The sequence below is a fragment of the Muntiacus reevesi genome, chromosome 20 (assembly GCF_963930625.1).
Source record: "Muntiacus reevesi chromosome 20, mMunRee1.1, whole genome shotgun sequence".
Taxonomy (NCBI): Eukaryota; Metazoa; Chordata; class Mammalia; order Artiodactyla; family Cervidae; genus Muntiacus; species Muntiacus reevesi.
The window spans coordinates 40,318,694-40,346,280 of record NC_089268.1 but is presented as its reverse complement, the minus strand read 5'-3'; the positions used below and the strand labels follow the sequence as shown (position 1 = coordinate 40,346,280).

The following is a 27,587-nucleotide window of genomic DNA, read 5'->3' as shown; positions in this document are numbered from 1 at the left end:
GCAAGATTTAAGAGTCAACTTACAGAATTCAGAGGAGAAGAAAAAACAGATGGAATTCTTTTCGCATCCTGTAAATGTTGAAATAGCGAAATTAAGATTTCTCACTAAGCTTAAATTTTGCTATACTCCTGAATTTAATTGTGATTTAAAAAACTTACCGCTAGAGGACTTGACATCTTCTCTAAGGACTGCAATATCCTGCGAGCTGTTGAACTAGTCACACCATAGGACTGTGCGTTGGGTTGCTTAGCTTTCATCTGTCTTCTGACTGGTGCCTACAATGTAAACCTTGAGTTATTTACTGGAACTTTATACTCCAAAGCCCAAATTTCAGAGAATGAAAATCCCGATGAAACAGAATTTCATGTGCAAAGTGAAAAAGAATTAACTGTTAACAGCAACAGCAACTTGTCATTGGGTGGTGTCATTAAGCTCACGTTCAACTTTTTTTCTTTATGCCTTAATTGAAAAATTCAATTCTCTGAATCCTGTGAAGGGCGAGGGAGGTTTGGAGGACACACAGAGTATCTGATTTCAGGACTTACTACAAAGATACAGTAATCAAGACAAAAGTACGGTGTTGACAGAAGGACACACACAGACACACGTCAAAAGAAAAGAAAGTCCAGAAATAGAGCCACATAGACGGTCAATTCATTTTCAAAAAAAAGTGCAAAGACAATTCAATGGATAAAGTACAATCTTATCAACAAACAGCAGTATGTACTAGAAAAAATGGACATTCATTTGTTTAAAAGAATGAATCTTGATCCACACTTCATACTACACATAAAAATTTTAACTCAAAATGAATCAAAGGTCTAAATTAAAATCTAAAACTATAAAGCTTTTAAAAGAAAAAGAAGAAAATCTCTGTGACCTTGGGTTGGGTAGAAATTTCTAGACATGACACCAAAGGCATGAACCATAAAAGGAAAAAAAAAAAAAGAACCTGATATGCTGAATGTCATCACAAGTAAAAATTTCTCTTGACAAGGTATTGTTAAGACAAGACAGAGAATGGGAGAAAATATCTGCAAAACATACATCTAATAAAGGACATACACTCTGAACAATGAATTCTCAAAACTCATTAATAAGAAAAAAAATCTTATTTAAAAATGAGCAAAAGGACAGACTAAGTTGTCAAAGGGGATTAACAGGTGTACACTTCTAGATATAAAATAAGTCACAAGGATGTAAGTACACATCGGGAATATAGTCAACAATATTTTAACAACTTTGTATGGCAATGGATAGTAACTGGTCTTGTGGTTATTTCGTAATGTATAAAAACATCAAATCACTATGTTGCATACCTAAAACTAATATTTCATATGATAACTCAATAAAAAATTCAGATTTTTCTTAATGGGCGATAACATTTGTACACATACTTCATCCCAGACATACTGATGGTAAATAAGCACCAACATCACTAGGTCATTAGGGAAATGCAAAACCACAGTAAGCTGGAATAATCACTACATGCCTATAAAAAATCGATGACAAGTGCTGACCGTTTGGTGAGAACACAAAGGGATAGCACCCACTTTGGAAAACACTTCGCTGGTTTATTATAAAATTAACGTGTATACTATGTGACTCAGCAGTCCCAACTTCTAGGAGAAAAGAAAATTTAATGTTCATAGCACTTTTATTTACAATGGACAAAAATTAGAAATAATCCAAGCATCTTCTTACTCGTGAGCAGATAAGCAAACTGTATTATAACTCTGCAATAAAAAGCAATTAAGTATTGATATATGCAAACAGACTGATCTGCATAATGCATAAGTGCATTATGCCAAGTAGAATAAGCCACATTCAAAAAAATACACAGTATATGATTAAAGTTATGACATCCTGGGGAAAAAAACAAAACTACAGAAAAAGAAAACAGATACTGATTGCCAAGACGTGGAAGTACAAAGAAGGCTTGTCTACAGAGTTGCACAAGGTAATGTCTTGGTATGATGGAAATGTTTATTCAGTATTTTGAGTGCAGAAGTAGTTATTCAACTGTATCTGTTTAGTTAAAATACAAATACTGTGATAAGGGTAAATTTTACTATATGTTACTTACACCTCAGTTTTTTAAAAAAGGAATTAACTACCATAATTTTTAAAACACACACACACAAATAATGGATAAAATGTTCACTTTGGTCCAAAATAATAATACAGTTCCTAAATGAAAAGAATGTAACCCACAGTTTTATCATTTCACCAAAGAATAAATGGACCAAAGCTTTTTGTGAGTGACAATAGTTACTTGTTATTTGAAAGAAGAAAAGGTATAAGCCCTTCTCTTCAAACCGACCTGATACGGTGTGTTTCGTAGTTTAGACTGTCTTACAGCGGCTGCTGCCCCACCATATGTTGTTTTTCCAGGGTAAAAAGGAGAATCTCCAAGTTGACTTGTTTTAAAAATTGAAGAGTTCCCAAGTGACTGCACAGAAACATAACAATAAATTATAAGACAAGCACTCAGAACTAATGTGGTTAAATCAAATCAAATTAGGACTCACAGGAGAAAGAGCTCCAAAGGCAGACAAGTTGAACGCTGGTTTTTTTGAGCTGGTGGCAGTGTGCTGTGAGAGTGAATGAGAACGTTCAGCCTCTGGGGACCACAGAGGTGGCACCGAAGTGTTCTTTGAAACAGCTATATCTGAAATAAAAATATGCAATGCACAGTGATAACACTAATAATAAGGCCTATGTTTTTATAAATAGAAAATGAAAATGACAGCCAAGTTAGAAAAACATTATCCCATGGAATTTATTTCCAAATACCAAAATTATATACTACCAAATGCCAAGAATACCTTTATCAGAAGCTCTTGAAGAAAAACCACTGGTGGTTGAGATGTTATCATCATCATGCTGAGAGGTAGAATCTTTAATTTCCTTTACGAGGGAAAATCCAGAACTGCCGATGGGAAATGCCGAAGATGTGGAGGGCTGACAGTGTAACGCAGGAGAGTCCAACATGGAGAAATTCAGATGGCTCCGATGAAGAGAAGGCCTTGTTAATACATCTGGATAATTTGAAGCGGTACTAGTTGTTGAGGGTTCTAAAGAGAACAGCAATAACACTATTAACACTGAGTTTAGAAAAAGCAATATACTATCAAAGTAAAAGTGTTTGTTTCAAGAAAATATACTATATAATAAATATAACTTCAATTCAAAACACTGAAGCCTCCTGTGATAAGCCCAATTTAAGATATTCTTTAGCCAAGCAAGGTTTCAACTAACTGAAATTAACTTGCTTAACCTACTGTCAAAATACACTTTAGTGATCAAATATACTTGTAAACAAATTTGGCATAGTAGCAAAATACTAAATAAACATGCAAAAATCAGTTTTGTTTCTATACACTAACAATGAAAAATAAGAAAATTATTCCATAAACAGTAGCATCAAAAAGAATAAAACACTCAGGAATTGACTAAGCAAGTGAAAGAACCTGCATGATGAAAACTACAAAACATGGCTGAAAGAAATTTAAGATGTAAATAAAGGGAAAAACATCCCATGTGCTTAGACTGAAAGACCTAAAATTCTTAAAATGTCAATACTACCCAAAGTGATCTGCAGAGTCAATGCAATTCCTTTAAAAAACCTAATGACCCTTTTTTGATGAAACAGAAAAAAAATCCATCCTAAAATTCCTATCGAATCTCAGTGGACTCCTAATAACCAAAATAATCCTGAAAAAGAACAATAAGAATGGAGCTGTCACATTTCCTGATTTCAAAAAATTATTACAAAACAGCAATCAAAGGCATGGTGCTGGCATAAAGACACATGTAGACCAACAGGATAGAACAGACAGCCCAGAAATAAACCTTTGCGTACACAGTCAAATGATCCCAAATGATCCCTGACAGAGCGCCAACACCAGTCAATGGAAAGAATCGTTTCTTCAATAAATAATTTTGGGAAAACTGGATATCCGCAGGCAAAAGAAGGAAACTGGACCCTTTCCTACACCATACACAGAAATAAACACTAAATGGATTAAAGATCTAAACATAAGACTCCAAAATATAAAGTTTATAGAAAAAAACAGAAAAGCTTTAAGATGCTGATCTTGGCAATGATTTCTCAGATATGACAGGCAATAAGAGAAAAAAAGACATGTGGGACGATATCAAACTAAAAAACTTTTGTGCACTAAGACATGATAATCAGGAGTGAAAAGGCAACGTAAGGAATAATAGAAAATAGAAATAAAAATAAAATTAGAAAATGTTTGCAAATCATATATATGATAAGGTGTTAATACCCAGAACATAAAAGGACTCCTACAACAATAAATCAAATTATCTGATTAAAAATTGGGCAAAGGACTTGAACAGACTCTTGTCCAAAGATGATACCCAGTCAACAAACATATGGAAATAGTCTCAACATTTCTAAACAGAGAAATGCATATCAAAACCAGTGAGATAACTAATTCACACTCCTAAGGACAGCTACTATCAGAAAAAATTAAAGCCAGAATCACCACATGATCCAACAACTCCACTTCTGGGTATATATCCAAAAGAACTGAAAGCAGAGTCTCAAAGAGATGTGTACAACCATGTTCCTAACAGCATTACTCACAAGAGCCAAAGTTGGAAGAAACCTAAGTGTCCATTAACAGATGAATGAATAATGTGGTAAATACAATGAATGTTATTGTCATAAAAAGGAAATAAATTCCGATACATACAGCAATGCGAATGAACTCTGAAGACATTCTGCTAGCTGAAATAAGTCAGTCACTGAAGGAGAAATATTTATGATTATACTCATTTGAAGTATGCAGTCAAAGTCATAGCAAAAGTACGATGGTGTCTCCCGGGGGCTGAGGGGAAGGGAATGGGAAATTAGTGTTTAATGTAATAATTTCTTACCCAGTTTGCTCAAGTTAAGGGAGAAACTGGCAGGAGCTTTGAAATCTACTGGCATTGGCACTTACATCTATTGGTATCTGAAGATTATCATACTTCAATTTCTCCACAGTCAGGATTCATATACACATAGGCTGAAATGTTTCTTAAAGCATCAAGTATTCTAATTTTATAGTAGATGCTAAAAGTGCTTTTTACTGACCCATTCTCACCACTGTAGCAGTTTATCCCATAGGATATTTTCTAGATATTGGCAGACATCTATTCAATCTAGAATATACAGAAGCCATAGAGAAAAAGCAATCTAGTATGATACACTTCTACTGGAAGGCATGCTGGTAACAGCAATGCCAGTTTTTTAGGTCTACATAGCTTCCTTACCCTCTAAACCGGGCCCAATAAAGGACACATTTGGGGATAGTAAGACTAAATTAGGTCATGTCATCTACAGATTCACATCAGCCATAAATGCTCAGTTTCTAAGAGGACACCTATGATATCACAGTATTAATCAGCCAGTATAGTCTACAACTTCAATCCACGGCTGATCAGCATGTTAGATGCACCATAATGGGCGTCCCCCTCAGAGGTCTGAACTCTCACTGAATCAATAGTCTATCCTGTACATTATTTGAGGTTCCTCACCGATTAATGCCATTAACCGAGTAAAAGAAATCGAGACACCTAATGGCTCACCATCATTAAAATGGGGAATACAAGGAGGTACATAAAAGCGGAAAGCTGCAGACAGCAGATATGAAAGGGGCTACAGATTCTGTAACTGTTTGTACTGCACTGTACAATTTGAAGGATGTACAACATTCTCCTGCTCCAGTTACTATTAATATGAGTTACATTTGTAATTAGTAAGCAATGTGCAGGACTGTTACATCTAAATTATTTTAGGCTTTCAATACTTTTACACTACTTTAAGGGCAAGTATGTCTAAGTTGTTTTGAGAACGCACTGTCAAATTTAAGAATAATGTTTCACAGAGTAAACAAAGCGATTTAGATCGTTATCTAATAAGATCTACATCCATCACACAGTTATCCATTGATACTGAAGTCACACATTATGTGACTGTAAGTACTGAATACTTTGAGAAAGACGGAGGCAGACTGTCAGAGGAGAACTGCCTCGAACTTAACAGATTTTACGACAGGAGCAGGAGTCAGCTCTAAGACAAGACAGAGGGAAAATGCCACCAAGTTTTTGAAGTTAGTATCAAAAGCTGCTCACAATTTGCTTCTAAATCAGAGGAGTTCGAGTGAGAAGGTGAGTGAACAGATGTGGAAACAAGGAAAACAAAGTCAGCCATAAGCTGGCTATCCTTGAAACTGGCTAACAGGTCCGAGGGGTTTACTGTGCTATCCGCCTCCTTCCTTTTATAGTTTGAAAATTTCCACAGTAATTTAAATTTAGAAGTTATTCACAAAGGTGTGTGTACTATATATATATATATAAAATAGAAAGCTACTGTGTAAACTTAATGACATAACGAACAAAACCCAAGTGGGAGTGACCCTTGGCAGAGAACTGTCATCATTGCAACAGAACTACAAACACACAAACAAAAGGACCTCAGGGCTGCACAACAAGACACTCCACTCATCCCAACCTAAACCGAATTCTTCAGGGTAGCTAACCCCACAAGCACTAGGACGGAAAGAGCTTCAGTCACGGGAGATACATGCTGGTGCACACTACGAGTCTCTACTCGAGAGAGAGAAGCTGGGGTCCCATTCGATGTCAGAAGCAGTCACCCTAGAGACCTACCCAAGTAAAACCTCCAGATGATTGCTGCAAGTGTATTAGAAAGAGATCTTGAAAAGTAAAGATATTAAAACTCCCTAAGTTACTCTAACAAAAAAGACTAAGCCGAATTGAGTATCACTAAGAAAATTTAGATTTGCCAATTCTCCAAAATAAGAATCCCTCTTTCAGCCCATTTTACTCTCACTAGTTTTCACTAAAAGCAAATCAGGCAGAAAAACAAGTTACTAGGTATACCAAAATTAATACGCACATATTCATATCAATTATTGAGTCAAGACAAGATTTAAGTTATCAAAAAAATTGCTGTAATTGGAAGTCAAAACATGTGGTGAAAGAAAAAACTATATAAACTGAAATGTATACTTGAGAGATAAAAGTGGACCTCAAAATTTAAAATTTTTGTGCTTCAAAGGACACATCAAGAAGCTAAAATGGTAGAAAAATGTTTGCAAGTCATATAGAGATAAGAGACTTATATCCAGAATATGTCAAGACCTCTTTCAATTCAATTATAGAAAGAAAAATAACCTGGTGAAAAATGGAAAAGGGGGATTTGAATAGCCCATTTCTCCAAAGATATATAAATGGTCAGTAAGCACGCGAAAAGATGCTCATTATTAGTGATCAAGGAGATGCAAATCAAAATCATGATGAGATACCACGTCACATCTACCAGAAGAGCTATATTTAAAAAAAACAAAGAAGTATTTCTAAAGATATCGCATTCTTCACACACTGCCAGGGTAAAGAAACTGCATTCCTTACACACTACTGGTGGGAAGGGAAGATGGTGTAGTCATTTTAGAAAAACAGTTTTTTCCTCAAAATGTTCAACTACCAGATGACCCAGCAATTCTACTCCTAGGTACCTACCCAGGAGAAAACACAATCCACAAAACCACCTGCACAGGAATACTTAAAAAAGCAGTGTTCTCAATACTCCAAAAGTAGAAACCACCCAAATGTGCATCAACTAGTAAATGGATAAATGAAATGTAGTTTATCCAAGCCATGAAATATTATCTGGCAATAAAAAGGAAGTTCTGATACATGCCATGACATGGATGAACCTTGAAACCATCATGTTAAGTGCAAGAAGCCAGTTACAACAGATCATGTATTTTATGATTCCATCTATATCAAATGTCAGTCTAGACAAATCTATAGATACAGACTGGTGGTTGCCTGGGGCTGGAGGGGTAGGGATGGGCAGTGACTACTAATGGGTATAGGATTTTAGGGGGGTGGGGTGGGGAAGGATGGCAATTAAAATGTTCTAAAATCGACTGTGGTGACTGAACAACTCTGTATATACTAAAATCACTGAACTAAAAAAAAAAAATCACTGAACTATACACTTCAGTGGGTGTTCACTTAAATGGGTGAACCCTTTGTTACGTGAAGTACATCTCACTAAAGCTATACCAAATACATGAAGTGCAAAGACAGAGTAAAAGTTCCAAATATGTCACAGGCACAAGTTACCTGAAGCTATTAAATATCTGCAAACCCCACAAAACGCCTTAAGTAAATCCACAACGCATTTAAAACAGGGCCGCTCACTGTAAGATGAAGGAAACAGCCCAGCTGAGTGGGCTGCAGAGGATGGGAGCCAACTGCAGTTACACCACACCCAAATCCACGTGCTGTGGGGAGCCTTACCACACTGCTCTCTTAGTTCCAGGACCCATTCACATTCACTCTCTTCAAAACCACTCATGAGGGTACAGAGGGGAACAGATTATCTTGACCAAAATCACACAACTAACAGTTGGTGGTATGAAAATTCAAACCCAATGTCTAACAGCAGAGCTGGTGCTCAACTGATATAGTATTTTAACCTAACTTAATGAACAAAAAACTGATAAATTAGAAAGATACCAATTGGAAGGTGATCATCAGCCTCCAACATGGTTTCTGTACTACACAATTAGATTTACCACAGCTAGGCAATATAAAAATATTTTAGATTAAGGCATGAAAGCCTATCATTTAAAACAAAATATCCACATTCTATTTACCTTCTGTATTACTGCCTGTTGGCTCAGGAGTGATTCTCCCATCATGAATGTTCGCACTCTCCTCATCGGAGTATATATGGTCATCTTCCCTATTTTCTGGCCATTGCGGCACCTCTCTTGTGTCTGTTGAGCAGCTACATACATCTTCGTTCTTGCTGAAGTATCTCTGTAGCCATCCAGGCACAATATTCTTAACAGATTCTGTAACCCTGCTAAGAATGCTCTGTTGAAGAGGAAAACATGGAAGGCAGTTTAGAAATTTATCTTTTAAAATAAGTACCTATATACAGAAAGCCATACTAAGCAAAACATAACTATTTCCAGCAAAGTTTCCTAAATTTAGTTACTTCAGTTAACATTGACATAATAATGCATTTTACAAATTCTATAGACTTTATGAAATTCCTACTTTTTTCTTTCTTCTACATGCATGTGTCCATGAGCCAATACTCCAACAGGCTTTCAACTAAACAATATAAATTTTAGATTTAGTAGTAAGATATGCACTAAAATGCTATAATCCCAGACAAAAGGTAGCCATCTTGATCCCAGCATATTAAAGCAATAGAAATACCTTCAACAGCTTCCTCAAGTAAATATTTTACTGTACATTCTTTAACAACAAAAATTTAGACAAATAAAAAGGCAGTAAGACAACAAATTCAACATAAAAAAATCTAAGACTTTGACTGATAGCAAAAGTTTGTTAAATTAAATGTTGTTTAAAAACCAAGAATTTTATTACAGCAACTTTTAAAGGGAGAAAAAGATGTGGTACAACAACTATCAGCATTATTAATGTTCATTATCAGACACTGTTCTCAGCAGTTGATACATATTATTCAATTTACTCCTCACAACTATTTTATAAAACTGCTTTTAACAGTGCCACCTGACCAATGAAGAGGAATAATGAAGTAATGTGCCCACGGTACAAACACAGCTGCTGTGGAATATCGAGCATGGACTCTGGGGTCAGCAGGCTGTACTCGGATTCACTCAAGTAAGATAAGAACAACACCCTTTCCGACCATCACTCGATACAAATTATAATGAAGTGCAAATGAAATAATGTGAAAGCACTTCACAATTTACTAAATATTAACAGAAACATACACTGATAATTTCATTACCAATGAGAAAAAAAGTTAGGAGAAACAACCTGGGGTGAGGTAACCCGTTTCAGGCAACAATTTCTTTCACAGAATAGGATCAGAAAGTCACAGAAGGGGGGAAAAAAAAAAAAAAAGAGTCAGCAGGTACAAAAAAAACAATAAAGATAAGGTAGGATACATAAAGGTTGAAAGCAAACCCAAGACAAAAGAAGACTTGAAAAATCCTGTCAACAGAAAAGATGGAAGAAAAACTTCTGATATAGGCACTTGGACAGTATCTTCTGATTATCTGAAAAGGTGTAGGTAACAACTAGGAAATAAGCAATTATTTTTGCTCCAAACAGAATTTTTGAACAGATCTGTAATGTAAACTCTCTAGCAACACATGAAGCCAACAGTCATGGAATACTATTGAAAAACACAAATTCACTGCTCCCCTTTTCTATGCTAGTGTTACATAGTACTAGCTTTCCTGGCAAAAATTTTATACCTACTCCAAGATTTGGTATTTATAAAAACACATTTATTATTTTGCTGTTTATATTTAAATATTAAATTACTCCCCCATATTCCAAAATTCTTGAAAGTGCTTTCAAGATATAAATTTTCAAAAAGGCATACTTTAAAAAACATATGTATCTACTTATTTATTTGGCTGCACTGGGTCTCAGTTGTGGCATGCAGGGTCTAGTTACCTGACCAGGGACTGAACCCGTGCCCCCGGCACTGGCAAGATGGAGTCCTTAGTCACTGGACCACCAGCGCCGTACCCAAATGCTGCGGTCCTTTAAAGGACCAGAACCTGGTGGTCTGCAGTGGACAATAAGAAAACAAGAGAGAGAAAGAGGCTAATATTCCCTGGCTTATGCAGAGAACTAATAAAGCCCTGGAACAGGGCTTGTACAGCTCACGAAGGCACAGGGCGTCCTCTCGAGGAGGTCGTGAAAGCCCGGGCAGGAAAGTGAGCTCGGCAGGTTTCCACGCTCCAGAGAATTAGCCGAAGGGGGGGAGGGAGGGAGGGAGAGAAAAAGAATGACAGGGGGACCCAAGTCTCTAGTGGAACAAAGGTGCTTTAATGATCTTTGTGTGGGTATATATAGGCTGTTGTACAAGGAATTTCTTTTGACAATGATAAAGATAAGAAAACCAGACTACAGCAACCATCACCAAGGAAACAGGGAATTAACAATGGTCATAAGGTCAGAAGACAATCCATACCTCAAGAAAGTGGGTAGTGACTAGGCGGTTTGTCGTAAGGAAGACGTTTACTGAAGGAAATCCATGCATGCGTTTCATCCCATGACCTCAGCCCTGGGAGCAGCGTGCTGCCCCTCTCGTTCCTGTTACCAGGAACTGATAAGGAGCAGAGGGTTTATGGGAGACGAAAAACAGCACACAGGAATTCTTCTGTTAAATGTTCCCTGACACCCAAAAGACATACCTGATATGAAGCATTATAGGAAAAATTCATATAATATGTAAAATAAGTCTTGCATAGACTCCCTCTAAGGTGTTTAGCTACTAAAAGTATTAAGAGATTCCTGTGATCTCTACTCACCTAAGGAGGCAAGTACAGCACAAACTAAATTAACAACATCATTAACCAAAGGTCACTTATGTGCCAGCATTAGGGAACCTGCCTGCCAATGCAAGAGGCATAAGGGAGGCAGGTTCGATCCCTGGGTTGGGAAGATCCCCTGGAGGAGGGCATGGCAATCCACTCCAGTATTTTTGCCTGGAGAATCTCACAGAGGGCTATACAGTCCATAGGGTCACAGAGAGTAGGACACAACTGAAGTGACTTAACCTGCACACATGTGTAGGTATTGTTGAGAATAAATCAGTAAAAATTCAACAGTCAAAATAGATATTAAAAGCTCACTCACTGAAACTCATGAATTTTGCTTACAGACTCTCTCTTTTCTAAACTAAAATGTAACCAATTTATTTAACCACAGCACAGAGCAGCTTAGTGTAAGATTACAGTGAGAGAGAAGAAATACTAGCACGATTAGAAACACTATCAGAAAGAAATATTCTCCATACTTCAATATCCCTCTACAGGGTAAATGATCCTAAGTCATCAAGAAAATCAAGAAAAGTTACAGTAAGCTCAGTAAACCCTAAAACAGGTAGGGCTCACCTGTTTTAACAAACCCTCACAAGTGATTCTGATGTATGCTATATTTTGAGAACCACCAATCTAGTTAAAGAGATTAGGAAATTAAATACATTTCAGGAAATCACAATACAGTTACCTCTACAAGAGGTGAATAAAAGTATGTATACTTAAATCTTAATATTCCATTACCTGGAAAATGTACATGTGGGGCACTAGTCAGACACTAATCAAAATATATCAGAATACGCAGCAACCAACCAGAAAACAAAGCTTAGCGTGGACAGGGCTGAGCACCACGCGGCTCACGTCGCTACTTCCTGAGCGCTTCCCACCGTGAGCCGTGACTGGCACCCGTCCTGTTACTTAACGGTTTCTATCTGTGTGTGTTAGCCGCTCAGTCACGTCCACCTCTTTGTGACCCCATGGACTGTTAGCCCACCAGGCTCCTCTGTCCATGAAATGCTCCAGGCGAGAATACTGGAGTAGGTTGCCATTTCCTTCTCCAGGCGATCTTCCCAACCCAGGGATCAAACCCGGGGCTCCAGCATTGCAGGCAGATTCTTTACTCTCTGAGCCACCAGGAAAGCCACCAGGAAGTTTATTTCTCTTAATAAACAGCTCTTTCTACACAATAAAATCTACCAAATCACAGATTTGATTCTGTACCAGTCCTCACTTGCCCTTGCCTGACACCATCTCTGATGACTGTCTCAACAAAGTGGCTCATGAGAGATTCTAGAGGTCATTAGCTATCAGAGGATGGAAGGAAAGTGAAGTCTCTCCTCCTGGGCTCTCTCTGCTCAAACATCCCATCTTTAAAACTACAGCTCCAGCCAGCCAGCCCTTGTTCCACACCAGCTACACGGTTTCTTTCCTTTATCTGTCCAGTCCTAGGAGAGGTGGCAGCTTCCCACCACTGCTAGTCTCTGAGCATCCTATGTATTCCTTTAACCACCAGCATTTATCTCTGAGCAGACTCTTAAAAGAAATTTCAGCTTGAGTTAACTGCTTCTTGCTGGGTCCTTAACTGATACAGCAGTGTACTTTCGTTAAATTTGTTTTCTAATTAACATGAAAATTAAAGTCAGCCAGTTCATTGGATTTATCTTCTTTAGCAACAATGGAACACATGTACCACATTCGGTGAAACACATTTTTTTGGCAGCATGCTGGTATCTTAGTTCCCAGTGAAAGTGAAAGTCACTCAGTCATATCCAACTCTTTGTGACCCCATGGACTACACAGTCCATGGAATTCTCCAGGCCAGAATACTGGAATGGGTAGCCTTTCCCTTCTCCAGGGGATGCTTCCCAACCCAGGCATCAAACCCTGGTCTCCCACATTGCAGGTGGATTCTTTACCAGCTGAGCCATCAGGGAAGGCCTTAGTTCCCAGACCAGGGATCAAACTGGAGCGCCGGCAGTGAGAGCACCAAGTCCTAACCAGGAGGCCACCAGGGGTTCCCCAGGAGGCGTTTATTACCCGAAAGTCACATCCACCTTTTATCTCTGTAAAACAGTACGTAAGTGGACCAGGAAAGAGGCTTATCCTGACGAATATTAGATAAAATCTTATCTAACAGAGGTAAAAGCAAACATTGTCTTACTTCATTTGATTAATTTAATCAATACTTACTGATCATACACTACAGGTCAGGCAAGAACACTGGGGATAAAGCAGGGAACAAGTCCCTGCCCTCCTGGAACTTAGACTCTAAGTTAGGGAGACAAACAAGTGTAACAGGTAACACGCGACACGGTGATTTGGTGCTGTGGGCAACAACAACGCGGGGAAGCACAACAGAACAGCTGCTTCATACAGGCAAGGGCCTGGGCAAAGTGAGGGGGCGCCTTGCGCATTTCTAGCAGAGAAGTATTATAGACCGAGGAAACAAAAAGAGTGAAGACCCAAGTGTAGGGGTGCCCTTGGCACATGCTGTCCAAGCTTCTAGAAACCTTGGTAATAAATGCTTAATCTAATAGACTTGAAATAACTACTTAAATCCTTTGAAATTCCCCTTTAATCATATGGGTGTGTGTGTGCACGCACGAGTGTGTGTGAGAGAGAGAATTCGAGTGTAACCTTTTGTTCCAAAACCGAAAACAGTGGTCCTCAAACTGGAAGTCTTCAGACCATCAGCCTCTATGTCACCTAAGATCATGTTAGAAATGGAAATCTGTTTTAACAAGCTCTTGAGGTGATTCTTATGGAAATTAAATTTGAAGAACACTGTACTAAAATCATCTAAAAACTCAATTACAGGTTTCCCAGCTAAGGCCAATATAAACATAACTGTGAGAATAAGCTTAACAACAAAATTAAACTATTTCTGATATTATCTCAAATGCCATGCCACTTATACCAATTTTCAAATTTATCTACTTTATAGTATGAATTCTGAAAATCAAACATAAAAAAGAAGTAAAACATAAAAAAGCATACTTCTGAATCTATTTTATTCCCAGTTAAAGACAACTTCTGCTTTATTGACTACGCCAAAGCCTTTGACTGTGTGGATCATGACGTACTGCAGAAAATTCTTAGGAGATGGGAATATCAGACCACCTTTGTTCTCCTGAGAAATCTGAAGCAGGTCAAGAAGCAACAGTTAGAACCAGAGATGGAACAATGAACTGGTTCCAAATCGGAAAAGGATGACGTCAAAACTGTATGTTGTCACCCTACTTATTTAACTTATATGCAGAGTACATCATGAGAAATGCCAGGCTGGATGAAGCACAAGCTGGAATCAAGATTACCAGGAGAAATATCAATAACCTCAGATATGCAGATGACACCACTCTTACAGCAGAAAACAAAGAGGAACTGAAGAGCCTCTTGATCAAAGTGAAAGAGTAGAGTGAAAAAGCTGGCTTAAAACTCAACATTCAAAAAACCTAAGATCACAGCATCTGGTCCCATCACTTCATGGCAAATAGATGCGGAAACAATGGAAACAGTGAGAGACTATTTTTTTGGGATCCAAAATCACTGCAGGTGGTGATTGCAGCCATGAAATCAAAAGACGCCTGCTCCTTGAAAGAAAAGCTATGACCAAGCTAGACAGCATATTAAAAAGCAGAGACATTACTTTGCCAACAAAGGTCCGTCTACTCAAAACTATGATTTTTCTAGTAGTCACATAGGGATGTGAGAGCTGGACCATAAAGAAGGCTGAGCGCTGAAGAATTGATGCTTTTGAACTGTGGTGTTGGAGAAGACTCTTGCAAGTCCCTTGGACTGCAAGGAGAGCAACCAGTCAATCCTAAAGGAAATCAGTCCTGAATATTCACTGGAAGGACTGATGACGAAGCTGAAGCTTCAACACTTTGGCCACCTGATGATAAGAACTGACTCACTGGAAAAGACCCTGATGCTGGGAAAGACTGAAGGCAGGAGAAGGGGATGACAGAGGATGAAATGGTTGGATGGCATCACTGACTCAATGGACATGATTTGAGCAAGCTTCAGGAGCTGGTGATGGACAGGGAGGCCTGGCATGCTGCAGTCCATGGGGTCGCAAAGTGGGACACGACTAAGTGACTAAACTGAACTGAAAGACTTAACACATTTATTTATAGTAAATAATCAACCACCGGATACTACAAGTTTAAAGAACAGCTCCTGCACTGCTGGTGGATTCTTCAGTGTCTGAGCCACCAAGGAAGCCCTAAAGAACTGCTAGGGAAAAGAAATCTGATCACGCAGAGAACAAGGCAGACAGAGAGTAAGAAACCCTATCTACCATACAGATTTGGAGAAGCACTTCCTTGGCTGGCAATTTTTATGAATTTCAGGCACTAATGGAAAGCAGGGGGAAAAAAAGAAGAGCTAGAAAAGGGGAAAATTTGTTTTCTTACCAAAGGTTTCTTTGACTCTATTACCAATTAAGGGCCTTTTTATTGAGATAAAGGTTATTATTTTAAGAGTTATTTAGATAAGACGTTTCAGGTCTTTCCAGGAATGGGGCAAATCAGCTTCCTGTATGGAGCCAGGAGAAAGAACGTTTTGTGATACATTTTTTTTTTTTTTTTTTTGGCCATGCAGCCTGAGTTCTTGTTCCCTGACCAGGGATCAAATCCATGACCTCTTCAGTGAAAGCTCAGAATCCTAACCACTGGACAGCCAGGGAATTCCCTGCATTGTGATATTAATCACAAACAACCTAACCTTCAGGGGGAAACAGAGGTACATGGAGTAAAGGTCTGCTAAGCAGTGAACACTCAAGCCCAACTTTACCAGAGTAGCTTTCTCTCCACTTTCTGAGGTTTCATTGACTTGATGTAGTTTTTTTAAAGAAAAGCTTCTCTGATCCTCCAACTCTAGGACCATCACTCACTCACATGCACCAATAGTGTCCTGTACTTCCTACGTGGAGGGGATCTGTCAAGTGGGATGGTGATGACAATCTCTCACCTCTGCTATAGGATCAGCTCTGTGAAGGCAGCAACAGGTCTATACAGTGCAGATTAGCTGCTGCATGATTTTAGTTTATCTACGGATGCAATACTCAACCAACTTCTTATTCCCACATGGGATATGCTGCGGCAAGTTTCTAAAAAAAAGGACATCAGTAATCCCAGAATCCAAAAAATAAATAATACATTTGCTTGGTATAACAGTTTCAGTTTAAATATTTTCATTGCCACATTAATAGCCCTTCCTCCAAAAAACCATTTGTGAGACTACCCAAGAGCGTGGGAAAAACCAAATCATCTTTTGGAACGATAAATAACACAAAGCCAATTACAGAAAGAGAAGCAGAGAAGTCAAAGAAAAAATTAGTCAATGGCTCTGAAAAAGCATCAAAACAGAGTATTAAAATCTTAAAAATACTTCTTGTAGCCCCAAAGCAAAGTCTACACTAGATGATCCTTAGTAATGAAGCTAAATTCAAGGATTATAGGTGGAAAACTTTAAACCTAGACGGGTTAAAACGATTGGATTTCTCCTGAAGAACTAAGGATTCTTCATTTGGCCAAACAAACCACAACAAAAACCTCATCATGATGCCACTGAGATTTAGAACAAGTACTCAACTTGGGGGCCAGAAGTAAATTCAATTCAATACTATACACTTACATTAAGTATATTCAATTTGTAAGGTATTGTGACATTAGCTTTTCTAATTATATTTAACCTGAGTTCAAGGGTTAATGAAAGAAGGCTGAGGTAAGGTAAGGCTCTTTTACAATCCAAACACAGAACTCATTTGTAATGAAAAAGAAATTCTTTCCCTATACATCATCTCATCAATGTGCAATCTCAGAATAAGCACTCTCCGTATCAGCACTACATGGCCTTCCTCCTCCTTACATCTAGCTCTGTTCCTAATAGTTTTCTTGATTTCAGTTCTATTCAACTCTTTTCTTCACATTATCTTCTATTAAAGAGTAGTATTCAGATTACAAAATCTCTTTTCTCACATAAACTTTACTAGATCTCTCACTATAAATATCAAACATAATCTTCAGTTTGAAAGTTCTGGGGCCCTATTCTCCCAGAAGACACTGTTGTTTTGACTTTCATCTGCTCTTTGGGCTAGATTTTGCTGACGTTTGTCAGTGACCCTTAGTTTTCTTCCAGGGGTCTGTGAACTCTCTCTCAAACTCCCTCAACTCCCATGTCACTAGTCTTCTCTTTCCACTCTTTCTGGAAGTCTCATTTCAGATAGACTCCCTAATCAGTTTTCCCCCTGCTCCATCCAACCCCAAGTGAAGAACAAGGGCTTAGAACCAAAGACTTCATGTGAGACTTGAATATCTAATTATTTTATATCTTTAACACTAAGTAGTAAAAACCTAGATGCTACTCTAATCTTTCAGTTATTTCCAGTTTTTAATACATCCATTCTTACATTACTTACTTTAAAAATTTATCTATTAGATAGTACCCAAATTCTAATGCAGTAATATTGAACCTGACTTCAATAATCTGAATTTAACCCAAGCTGTTATTTGTCACACTTTACAACCTCTAGTTAAGCTTTCCCTATCCAACAAGTCTAAATCTTTCCAGCCACGTAAGTGGATTTCCATCCATTCTTTATACGTTTCATTTCTCTTTTCAATGTCAAGAGATTAAGTAAAAAAACATGAGCATACAAGTTATTCTAGCTAAAAAAAATTTAAAACTAAAACTGGCCACAATTTTCAACCTCCTTTAAGGCTCTTTAACACTAATTCAGGTAGGAGAAACATGAAAATTATTTTTAGAGATCCATATTACAGAAGTAGAATTAATAGATAATTAACAGTAATCAAACAACAAGGGCAAGAAAAGGATTCCCTACAAGACCTTCCAAACTAGCAACAGGAGATCCAATAAAAGCCTGAGGCAATTTAACCCACTGAAAGTTATCCAAAAGGATATTGTCACTTTCCTTTCACCATCTATTTGGAAACTGGATGTAAAAGTGTATTAAGTCACAAGCAAATGGGCAGGGAAAGTGAAATATCTTTAGACAGAAGAGGCATTCTATCACTCTGTTTCAGACAGTAAATACAGTGAATTGTATCTGGTGGCAAGACTTTTCAACTGGGCTTCCCAACACAGAAGAATCGTTGAAAAATATATTACAACCACAACCATAACCTAAGCAGCTACAAGTAAAACGCTTTCGAAAATACAAGGTCATTAATATTACATCTTTCCAATAATATTCTGTGCCTAATGAAATGGCTTTAATTAGTGACATCAGATCATTTTATTTCAAACTAATAGGTAACTGCCTCAAAGAGCTTTCCAGGAAATGCAGACATCTGGGCTTTTTTTGTCATGAGAAAAATTGGTGAGTAAGTTGATAAACTATTACACAAGGGCGTCTCATCACAAACAAAATTTTCTACTATGCATTAAACAGTATGTGGATTTATTTTCCTATACACTTAAACGACTGGCATCTATGAGGAAAATGTTAAAAATAACACATTTTTAAATAGTCTAAGGCTGTTTAAAGGTTTGGCCTCATCATTCAGAAAACAAGTTGTAAAATCCAATACAAGCCTATAAAAGATTGAATTTGGGTATATAAAATAAAGATATCTCTACTAATCAGAGACTAAACATTTAAATCAAAAGGTTCTATTTAACCACAACAGTTTCCAAGGAGTCCTTACTATATACACCAGGCCCAGTTCTAAGAGCTTTACTTACATTATCTCACTCAACCCCTCACAACAGACTTCCACTTTATAGATGAGTAAATTAAGCAGAGAGAACTTTTCAAGTCTGGGCAGAACAAGGATTCAAACCCAGATGCTCTGATTGGTTTACAGCACTTTTTTCAAAAACTATGTCCATTTGTTTTCGCTGACAGTATTAATTAAACATCTAGGATAAAGCAAATAAAGATAAAAGTCAAAAAAATTCAGGGATTTCTGGGATGAATTATGCATTCAATCTTTAAATATCCCTCCTTTTCAAAATTGAGAACTCTCTTCAGACATCCAATACCAAGCAGGACATAATTCTCTGGGACAAAATATCATATAGAAGCTACAAAACAGCAAACCACCATACAATCTTATAAACCAATACTAGGCAAACCATAGTCTGCGGCCCAAATTCAGCCCTCAGCCTGTTTTCACACAGGCCTCAAGCTAAGGATGATTTTTACATTTTTTAGAGTTATAAAAACAAAGAACATGCAGGAACAAAACCTAAAAGATTTACTATCTGGCCCTTTACAGAAGAAGTTTATAGACTCCTGATCTAAGCTAATGAATAGATAAAGGAGCTTTCGCCACCCACTCCCACCAAAAAAATAGCTAAATGCAGAAACTGACTTGGAAGACAAGCTGCCCCTAGAGAGAAGATAAAATGAGTGGATTCCCTTAGCTCCAAACCAGAAGACAAAACCTCTGAAGCACACCCCCCAAAAAAGGGCAAAAATAAGTAGTTTCCCTCTCACCAGGAGATGGCAGTAGATTCTTCAAGAGGCAAGGTTCTGATTTGCCCATGGGCTCAAGCTTTTTGTAGCAGCTATTAAGAAAAGCAGTTTGACCTCTCCAGAGCTCACTTTCTGGACCTGACAATCTACACAAAAAGGAAATGGGAAAAGAGACTGAACAGGCAACAAGAACTAACCACATACTCTTTAGGAATCTGTTCACTCCCACTAGAAAAATGATGACATTTCCTAAATGCATCTGGGCTAAGAGTTAAGGGGTAGGGAAGAAAGCAGGTGAAAATGATCAACTTTTAATCATTCAATGTTGTTCTTCACATTCGCTTAAGTTACCACCCTTCAGTTAGTTAACTGACAACAAATTTTTCTCTCCACAACTTCAAGCAAGATGTCATTTTAAAGCTCAGAAGTTCAAAGGAAAAAATGTAAACTTCAGATATACCTCAGCAGAGCTAAACCAGAAGTCAAAACAGGAAATTGCAAGTCAGTGGAACACATGTGAAAGTCACAGGTACTATGGAACTACACAAACCAGTTATCCTGACAAGCAATGGCAAAGACCCACTAACTGAGCCAGATCTCTTTCTTCTTTCAGCCCTCAATTGCACAACCGAAAAACTTTGTTTTTGCCCAGAAACCAGTGGACATTTAATAAAATACATTAGTATAAAACATGCCATGTCATGAAGCTCCATGCTATTCATGATGACTCAGCAGCTGCTGGTAAACAGAGGTGACAGCCTAGGATAGCTGACCACAAGCAGGTAGTCTACGAGTTCACAAAAGTTTTGGTAAGGACTAAAGAACATCCTTATTTTAAGATTTTAAAAAATCCTCAAATTAAATATTCTTTTGTATATGACTGGATACTTTTCTTTGGTAGTAACTGTCAACATTAATTGTTGTTGTTCAGTGGCAAGTGGCGTCCAACTCTGCAACCCCATGGACTGCAGCACGCCAGGCTCCCCTGTCCTTCACTACCTCCCGGAGTTTGCTCAAACTCAAGCCCACTGAGTCAGTGAGTCATGCCATCCAACCGTATTAGCCAATACTAATAATACCTGCAGAGTTGATTAAGAAGCTCCCAAACACATTTAATCCCAATTCAAAAGCTACAAATGTACTTTTTCAATTAAATGGCTGTGGCAAAAAGCTGAATACTTTAGACAGGGGGAAATCATAAACTACCAAACTTTAAAATAAAACTGCACAGTCTGAAATCAAATTGTCAAATCAAACCAAATTGTCTCTAAGACAATTTGGATCACAACTGTTATGCTGTTAAGGCATCATCTCCGTCAAATTAGGTTTTTATCCAAGTATTATTTAAAAATAAGGTGTGACCTTGGCTTTTGCCACCTAGAATATACGAGCTCCTTTCTAAACTCCATCCAGACCATCCAGTGATCTGTATTTATAGTTCATTTTTTATGTAATAACTTTCTCCTAAGGAAAGCACTCAGACAATTTATTTTTCAGAAAAACCAGAAAGCACATGTGTCAAACTTCCTCACAACAAAAGGATTAGGTTAAAGGGCCAGGCTTGTGACCTGAATTCTAATCTTGCTACTCACAAAGAAAATTTGAAAACCAAGTCTATCTGGGGGAACACTGGTGGGAGGTGATAGTAATCAGAAGACCTGTAACCATTAGTAGAGAGCTACCTAATATTATAAACTACATATTTCACTATTAAGAAACTTCTCCCAAATCTTTACTTTTAAAATTCTGTTTTTAATGATACAATTTAACAACAGCACCAAACATGTTTAAGTGTTAAATATTTATCATCATCCGGAATAAAGCAATCTAGAATTCTACCTTTAACAGTATGCAAGAAGTTATGAGACCCTTTTGCTATACTCATTTGTACAGGTTTAAGGCCCACACTTACTTTCTACCTTAGTATCAATGAAAAGCTTTATAAGTGACTTTTATTTGAAGGTTTTCAACATTTTCCCACTCAATCCCCTGTAAATAACAAGCAAAACTTAAAATATTGAACTTTCTCAGAATCAAATGTCTGAGGATAAACTCATTTTTTTAAAATTTCAAACACCCACGAGTGCACAAGGCGGTTAAATTTCAAGACCACCAACATCCCTGTAGTGTCGAAAGTACCTAAACTTCTAGAATACCCACTGCAATATTAAAATATTTTGTGCATGAGATCAGAACTGGAGTCCCGGTCAACTGTGCATAATGGCCAATTCTAGTCTAGAAAATAAAACGCGCGGGTGTGGGGGGGGGGGGGCGGGGGGGAAGAAAGGTTGGACAAAAGTGGGGAGGGAAAAGTCTCGCGACGGAAAAAAAAGACGTCAGTCCGGAGAGGGACTTTCAAAATGCCCCAGTGCCACTAACCATATCCCGGGTGAAGAAAAAAATAAAAAATAAGCCAGGGCTCTTAGATCGGGGAGGGCTGATGTTTCAAAATGCCCCAGTGCCACTAACCATAACCCGGTTGAAGAAGAAAAAAAAAAATAAGCCAAGGCTCTTAGAGCCGGGAGGGCCACGGGGAGATGGAGAATTTAAAGTATGGAGAATAAGTTATTCCACTTTCCCTGTAACAGCGCCCCCGCCAATCCCCAGGTAGGTACCCCGGCGGGGTGAGGATCAGAGCCCTTGGGGCAGTCCCCCTCCCCGCACGCGCTGAAACGCGGGAGACTAGAAATCTGCAGGCGTCGGGGGAGGGGGGGCTCCCAGCCACAGTTTTTTCCCTTTTCCCTTAAGGGACATGAGTAATTACCCCCCGCTCCTCCAAGCTCCTAATCCCCGCCAAAAAAAAAAAAAGGGCAGAATTCTGGGCCGACCGTAGGCCTCGGACTCGTGTTCCCGCCCTGCGCCCCGGCCCGGGGAAAGCCCCGGGGCAGGGAGGGACGGGGTGCGGGGCGGGGGTGGAGAGAGGCGGCCGAGCCACACGTGTGCGCCGCAGGGCTGGCCGGCCTCAAGCCCACTTCCCGTCGCCGCCCCGGCGACCTCGGCTCCCGCCGCCTCACCCGGGGCCTCCCGGACGCTCCACGTGGGGCGCCAGGGCCGCCCCCCCTGCCCACCCCGTCGCCGCCCGCCCAGTTCCCCCCCCACCCCGTGGGCCCGGGAAGGGCCCCTCTCTCGCACGGCGCCGGTGCTCCCTTACCTGGTGCTGCGGTCGCCCCTGCTGGTAAGGCTTCATCGGGCCCTGGTGGCAACGCCGCGTCCGGATCTTGCCGCCGCCGCCGCCGCCGCCCCCTCCTCTGCCTCCGGCTCCCGAGGCCATGGTGGAGCCTCCGCGGCTTCCCCCTCCGGGGCGGGAGAGGCAGAGGCGGCCTCAGAGGACCCCCGCCCCCCGCCTTGCCTCGCCCGGCCCCAGCCCCCAAGAGTCCGCCCGCGCTGCCCTCACAGCGGGGGCCCAGGCCCACCGGGAACCGCGGGGCGGCGAGCAGGAGCGGAGAAGAGAATGCGCGCCGGCGGCAGCGAGGTGGAGGGGGGGCGGGGGAGGGGGCCACAGAGGCCGAGGAGCTGGCTCTCCGGTCCCGCAGGCTCCCGCGGACCCCCGCCTCTGTGTGTCACCGTCTCTATGGAGATCCCCCCGCAGAGGACAACGCGAGCGGCCCCCGGCGCTGCTCGGGCCTAGGTCGGCCGGCGGCTGATGGGGATTCTTCTTCCGCACGCCCCAGCCGTGTAGCTGCCGCAGTTGAAGCCGCCGGCGCCGCCCGCCTACCCCTCCCCTTTGCGCACAGCGCCCGCCCCGCCGCCGCCGCCGCCGCCGTCGTCGTCGTAGTCGCCGTCGTCCCTGCAGTCGCCGCTGTTGCGTCTATTGCCGCTGCTAAGGCCGTCGCTGCGGTCGCGAGCCAGAACGCCGTCACTCGTCAGCGCCCGGCGAGTCTGCGTCATCACGCTGCGACCGGCTGATAGGGGAGGAAGGAAGGAAGGAAAGGCTGGTCGAGCCCGCGCTCTCGGCCGCGCGGGCCGCTGGGAAATGTAGTTCGGGGCGGGGGAGGAGAAGGCGAATTCTCGGAAAGGACGCGGAAGAGAGCGCCACGGTTTGCCGCAGAGGCACAAAGCCAGGGGGTTCCGTTCCTTTTCCTGTGCTCGGCTATAAACGCAGACTTCGAAAGACATATTTAACACAGAAGCAGTAACCTCCTCCTTACTCTCCTCCTTCCTCGTGGTTGGTAAAGAGGACAGAAAGTGAGCAAATAGTTAAATCAGACAGGAGCGAACATTATCTTATAAAAAGAAAAAACTGATTGAAAAAACCAATGTTCATGATCTTTAAGCCTAAAGCAGAATTAGAAAAACATAGTGTCATTAATGTTCCATTGTTACATGAGAGCTGTTGTCGAAGAACGCGAATTCTGGTTCCACCACTCTGGTTTGACCTTGGATAAGTCAAAACCTGCCTACCCCCTATAAAATGGGAACTTTAATATCCACCGTATAGAGCTGTTGTGATCATCCGATTGGAGCACTTAGTATATTTCCTGGTATATGGGGAATGCAGTAAATGAGTACAATGACAACCTACGGCAGTCAGCTCACATGAGAGGTAAAGGGTATATTAGCGGTAATAAAACTGTACATATATTTACCCCAAACAGAAGACGCATTTAGGAAAGTGAGTAAGTGAGCTAGGCTCAAACACTGAACTCACAAAGTATAGATATTTTAAGAGTTGACCGTTAAATAGATCTTGGTGATCAGGTGGTCTAGACCTCATTCAACGGACAAGACAGGGGTCCAGAGAATTCAGGTGGCATATTGGAGGACCCTTAGCTGGGCAGACAAAGCCAAGACTATAACTCAACTTTTCTGTAAGAGTTCAAACAAAGTAACCAAATGATGAGGAAGAAAATCTACTACTGTGAAAACATAGGCTTAATGGTCCATTTGGCTTCGCTGGTGCCACACACTAAAGGATCTGCCTGCAATGCAGATGACCAGGGTTCAACCCATGGGTGGGGAAGATCCCCTGGAGAAGGAAATGGCTACCCACTTCAGTATTCTTGCCCGAAGAATTTCATGGACAGGAACTGGGAGGGCTACAGTCCAAGGGGTCTCCAAGAGCCAGACATGACTATGCAGACAGACACACACTTAATTTTAAATCTATCACTTAGTAGCTATGTAACCTTGGGAAAGTTAGCAGTCTCCTAAGTTTCAGTTTCCTCATTGGCAAATAGAATGAGTATTAACCTCAACAGGATGGTGGTTCTGATTAAAGCATTTATATATATAGTTCATAATAACTGCTTAGAAAACTGCTAATAGCATCAGAAATATAATAACTGCTTAGAAAACTGCTAATAGTTATCAAATACAAATAATTAACTGTAGCATCAGAAATATAATAACTGCTTAGAAAACTGCTAATAGTTATCAGATACAAATAATTAACTGTAAGACTGTTAAACCATCTCTACCACCAAACTGCATGACTCCAATCGCTGTATAAATCATATAAGTCAAAATGTGAAGCCGAACCTACCGTACCTTGAAATTTGTAGTACCTTCCAGCACCTAAGGAACTATGTTATATCAAGCATAGGTTTACAGAACAAATGGCATCTCTGACTAAAACCACCAAGACTATAAAAATTTCCCAAATATGATGGACAAAATTAATCTACCTCCTTTTTGTGCTTTAGTGTCTTCCCCCCAAAGCACTCTCTTCCCCCTAAATCTCTTCCTCCTAAAGCACTTCATCTTTCTTCAATACAATTGTTTGTCTTTAAGATTCTTAGCTAGGAATGTGACAAGCAGAGTAAAGTAATTCATAATCAACTAACTTCCAGGAAAGATGTGTTCAGTTCAGTTGCTCAGTCGGGTCCAACTCTTTGCAACCCTATGGACTGCAGCACGCCAGGCCTCCTGTCCATCACCAACTCCTGGAGTTTACTCAAATTCTTGTCCATTGAGTCAGTGATGCCATCCAACCATCTCATCCTCTGTCGTCCCCTTCTCCTCCTGCCTTCAATCTTTCCCAGCATCAGGGTCATTTCATATGAGTCAGTTCTTCGCATCAGGTAGCCAAAGTATTAAAGTTTCAGCTTAAACATCAGTCCTTCCAATGAAAGATACGTAACTGAATCTTTAATTGCACTACACATATAAAAGATTGAATGCAGCCGCATCCCATTTACCCTTTTCACCCTACCAAACTCAAGATTTCTAGTACAGGAGATTGGCTGGGACTCACCAATCATTCCTTTGTTCGCGGCTTGTTATTTGGTGTATGGGACAGCACTTCTGGGTTTTCCCAAATGGTGAAGTGGTAAAGAATCTGCCTGCTAATGCAGGAGACACAAGAGACATGGGTTTGATCCCTCAGTTGGGAAGATCCCCTGGAGTAGGAAATGGCAACTCGCTCCAGTATTCTTGCCTGGAAAATTTCATGGGCAGAGGAACCTGGCAGGCTACAGTTCACCAGATCCCAAAGAGTCAGACATGACTGAGCGAACACACACACATGTGCACACATCATTCCTATCACAGCTCTGAAAGGAAAGGACATGCAAAGAATGGGGATAAATGCAGATAAAACTTCAGGATATAAGATTAGCAGGATTTAGGGAGATAAATCCACATTTCTCTTTCGCCTTGATCTCAATTGTTTACCTCATTTTATGATAATTTTTTGAAGTTAAGCAAATGTGAGGGAACAATAATGCATTAGTCCCAGATTCAGGTAACTGAGTTATTGGCAACTTTCCCAAGCTTGAGAAGGAATAAGAAACAAAAAGAAATCTGCATTTTAAACATCCCACTGCCTGATTTTACCCTGAAATAGTATCAGCCTCAACTATGGGATGAAATAATTTCTTACACGTAATTTGAGATTCTAAACTAACATTGTTTCTGTGCTGAAATTCAGTTTGGAGTCACAAATCAACAAATCTAGAATTCTTCACATATTTTTGGTACAGAACTCATTGTTCAGTTTGGAATTACTAGAAGTAGAATGAATTATAACAAATTATTCTGATTATGAAACAAAAACTGCCCACCTTCAAACATACAAATAATTACTGAACATTTCTCTAAGAGATACTATATGTAAATTGGGGGAAATATCAAATGTCATGGACTAATAATAGGGATTCCTGATTTCCTTCTAGCTATATTAGGTGTTAAGTTTAGGGGGAAGGGAATAATTATTATTTCATATTTTCAATTAAACAATTTCTAAAAATGATAAAATTTAATCTCTATAAAACCTATGATATTCTGTAGTTCACAGAATTGGAAGCTATCACTTGTAGATTTTCTGTTTTAAAGTAGCTATCTTCTTTAATCATCCTTTATTCATAACTTATATTCTCATCAGTCTTTTGGGCTAAACAAAACTGAAATGGCTCTGAGAAGTGATCTTATGTTTAGGGTTGTTTCACTGGGTGTATTTTAATAGAAACTAATTTCTCCCCTACTAGGTTTTAGATTTCAGGTTTTTTTCCCTCACTGCTATAATCTGAACACATAGAACAGTGTTGACACATACCAGCAACCCTACATATACTATGGCTCATTTGCCCAAAATCCGATTACAACCAGTGCCAACTCTTTCCATCTTATTATAATAAATACAATGATGAATACAGCTAAACTACTTTCTATAACCTTCCCTAGCTTGCATACATTCTTTTTCAGTACACCATAACACATTAATATTTCTCAAATTCATTCATTTACTCACAATAAAGCATTCACGAACATTATGAACAGATCCCTATGAAAAAGTTATTCAGGAATTATTATCC

The 27,587-nt window shown here is 39.7% G+C and overlaps 1 protein-coding gene across 1 annotated transcript in view; it reads right to left on the bottom strand.

Annotated features, from left to right (window-relative positions):
* Positions 1-23,242, bottom strand: part of NUP153 (nucleoporin 153) — a 62,310-nt gene extending 39,068 nt beyond the window's left edge. The window contains exons 1-7 of the mRNA XM_065912285.1: positions 22,988-23,242; positions 8,709-8,931; positions 2,829-3,077; positions 2,532-2,671; positions 2,324-2,452; positions 159-275; positions 24-68 (exon numbers count right to left, since the gene is read on the bottom strand). Of these exons, the coding sequence (XP_065768357.1) occupies positions 24-68; positions 159-275; positions 2,324-2,452; positions 2,532-2,671; positions 2,829-3,077; positions 8,709-8,931; positions 22,988-23,107 (1,023 nt within the window). The 5' untranslated portion in view covers positions 23,108-23,242. The remainder of the gene's footprint in view (positions 1-23; positions 69-158; positions 276-2,323; positions 2,453-2,531; positions 2,672-2,828; positions 3,078-8,708; positions 8,932-22,987) is intronic.
* Positions 23,243-27,587: the final 4,345 nt, after the last annotated feature.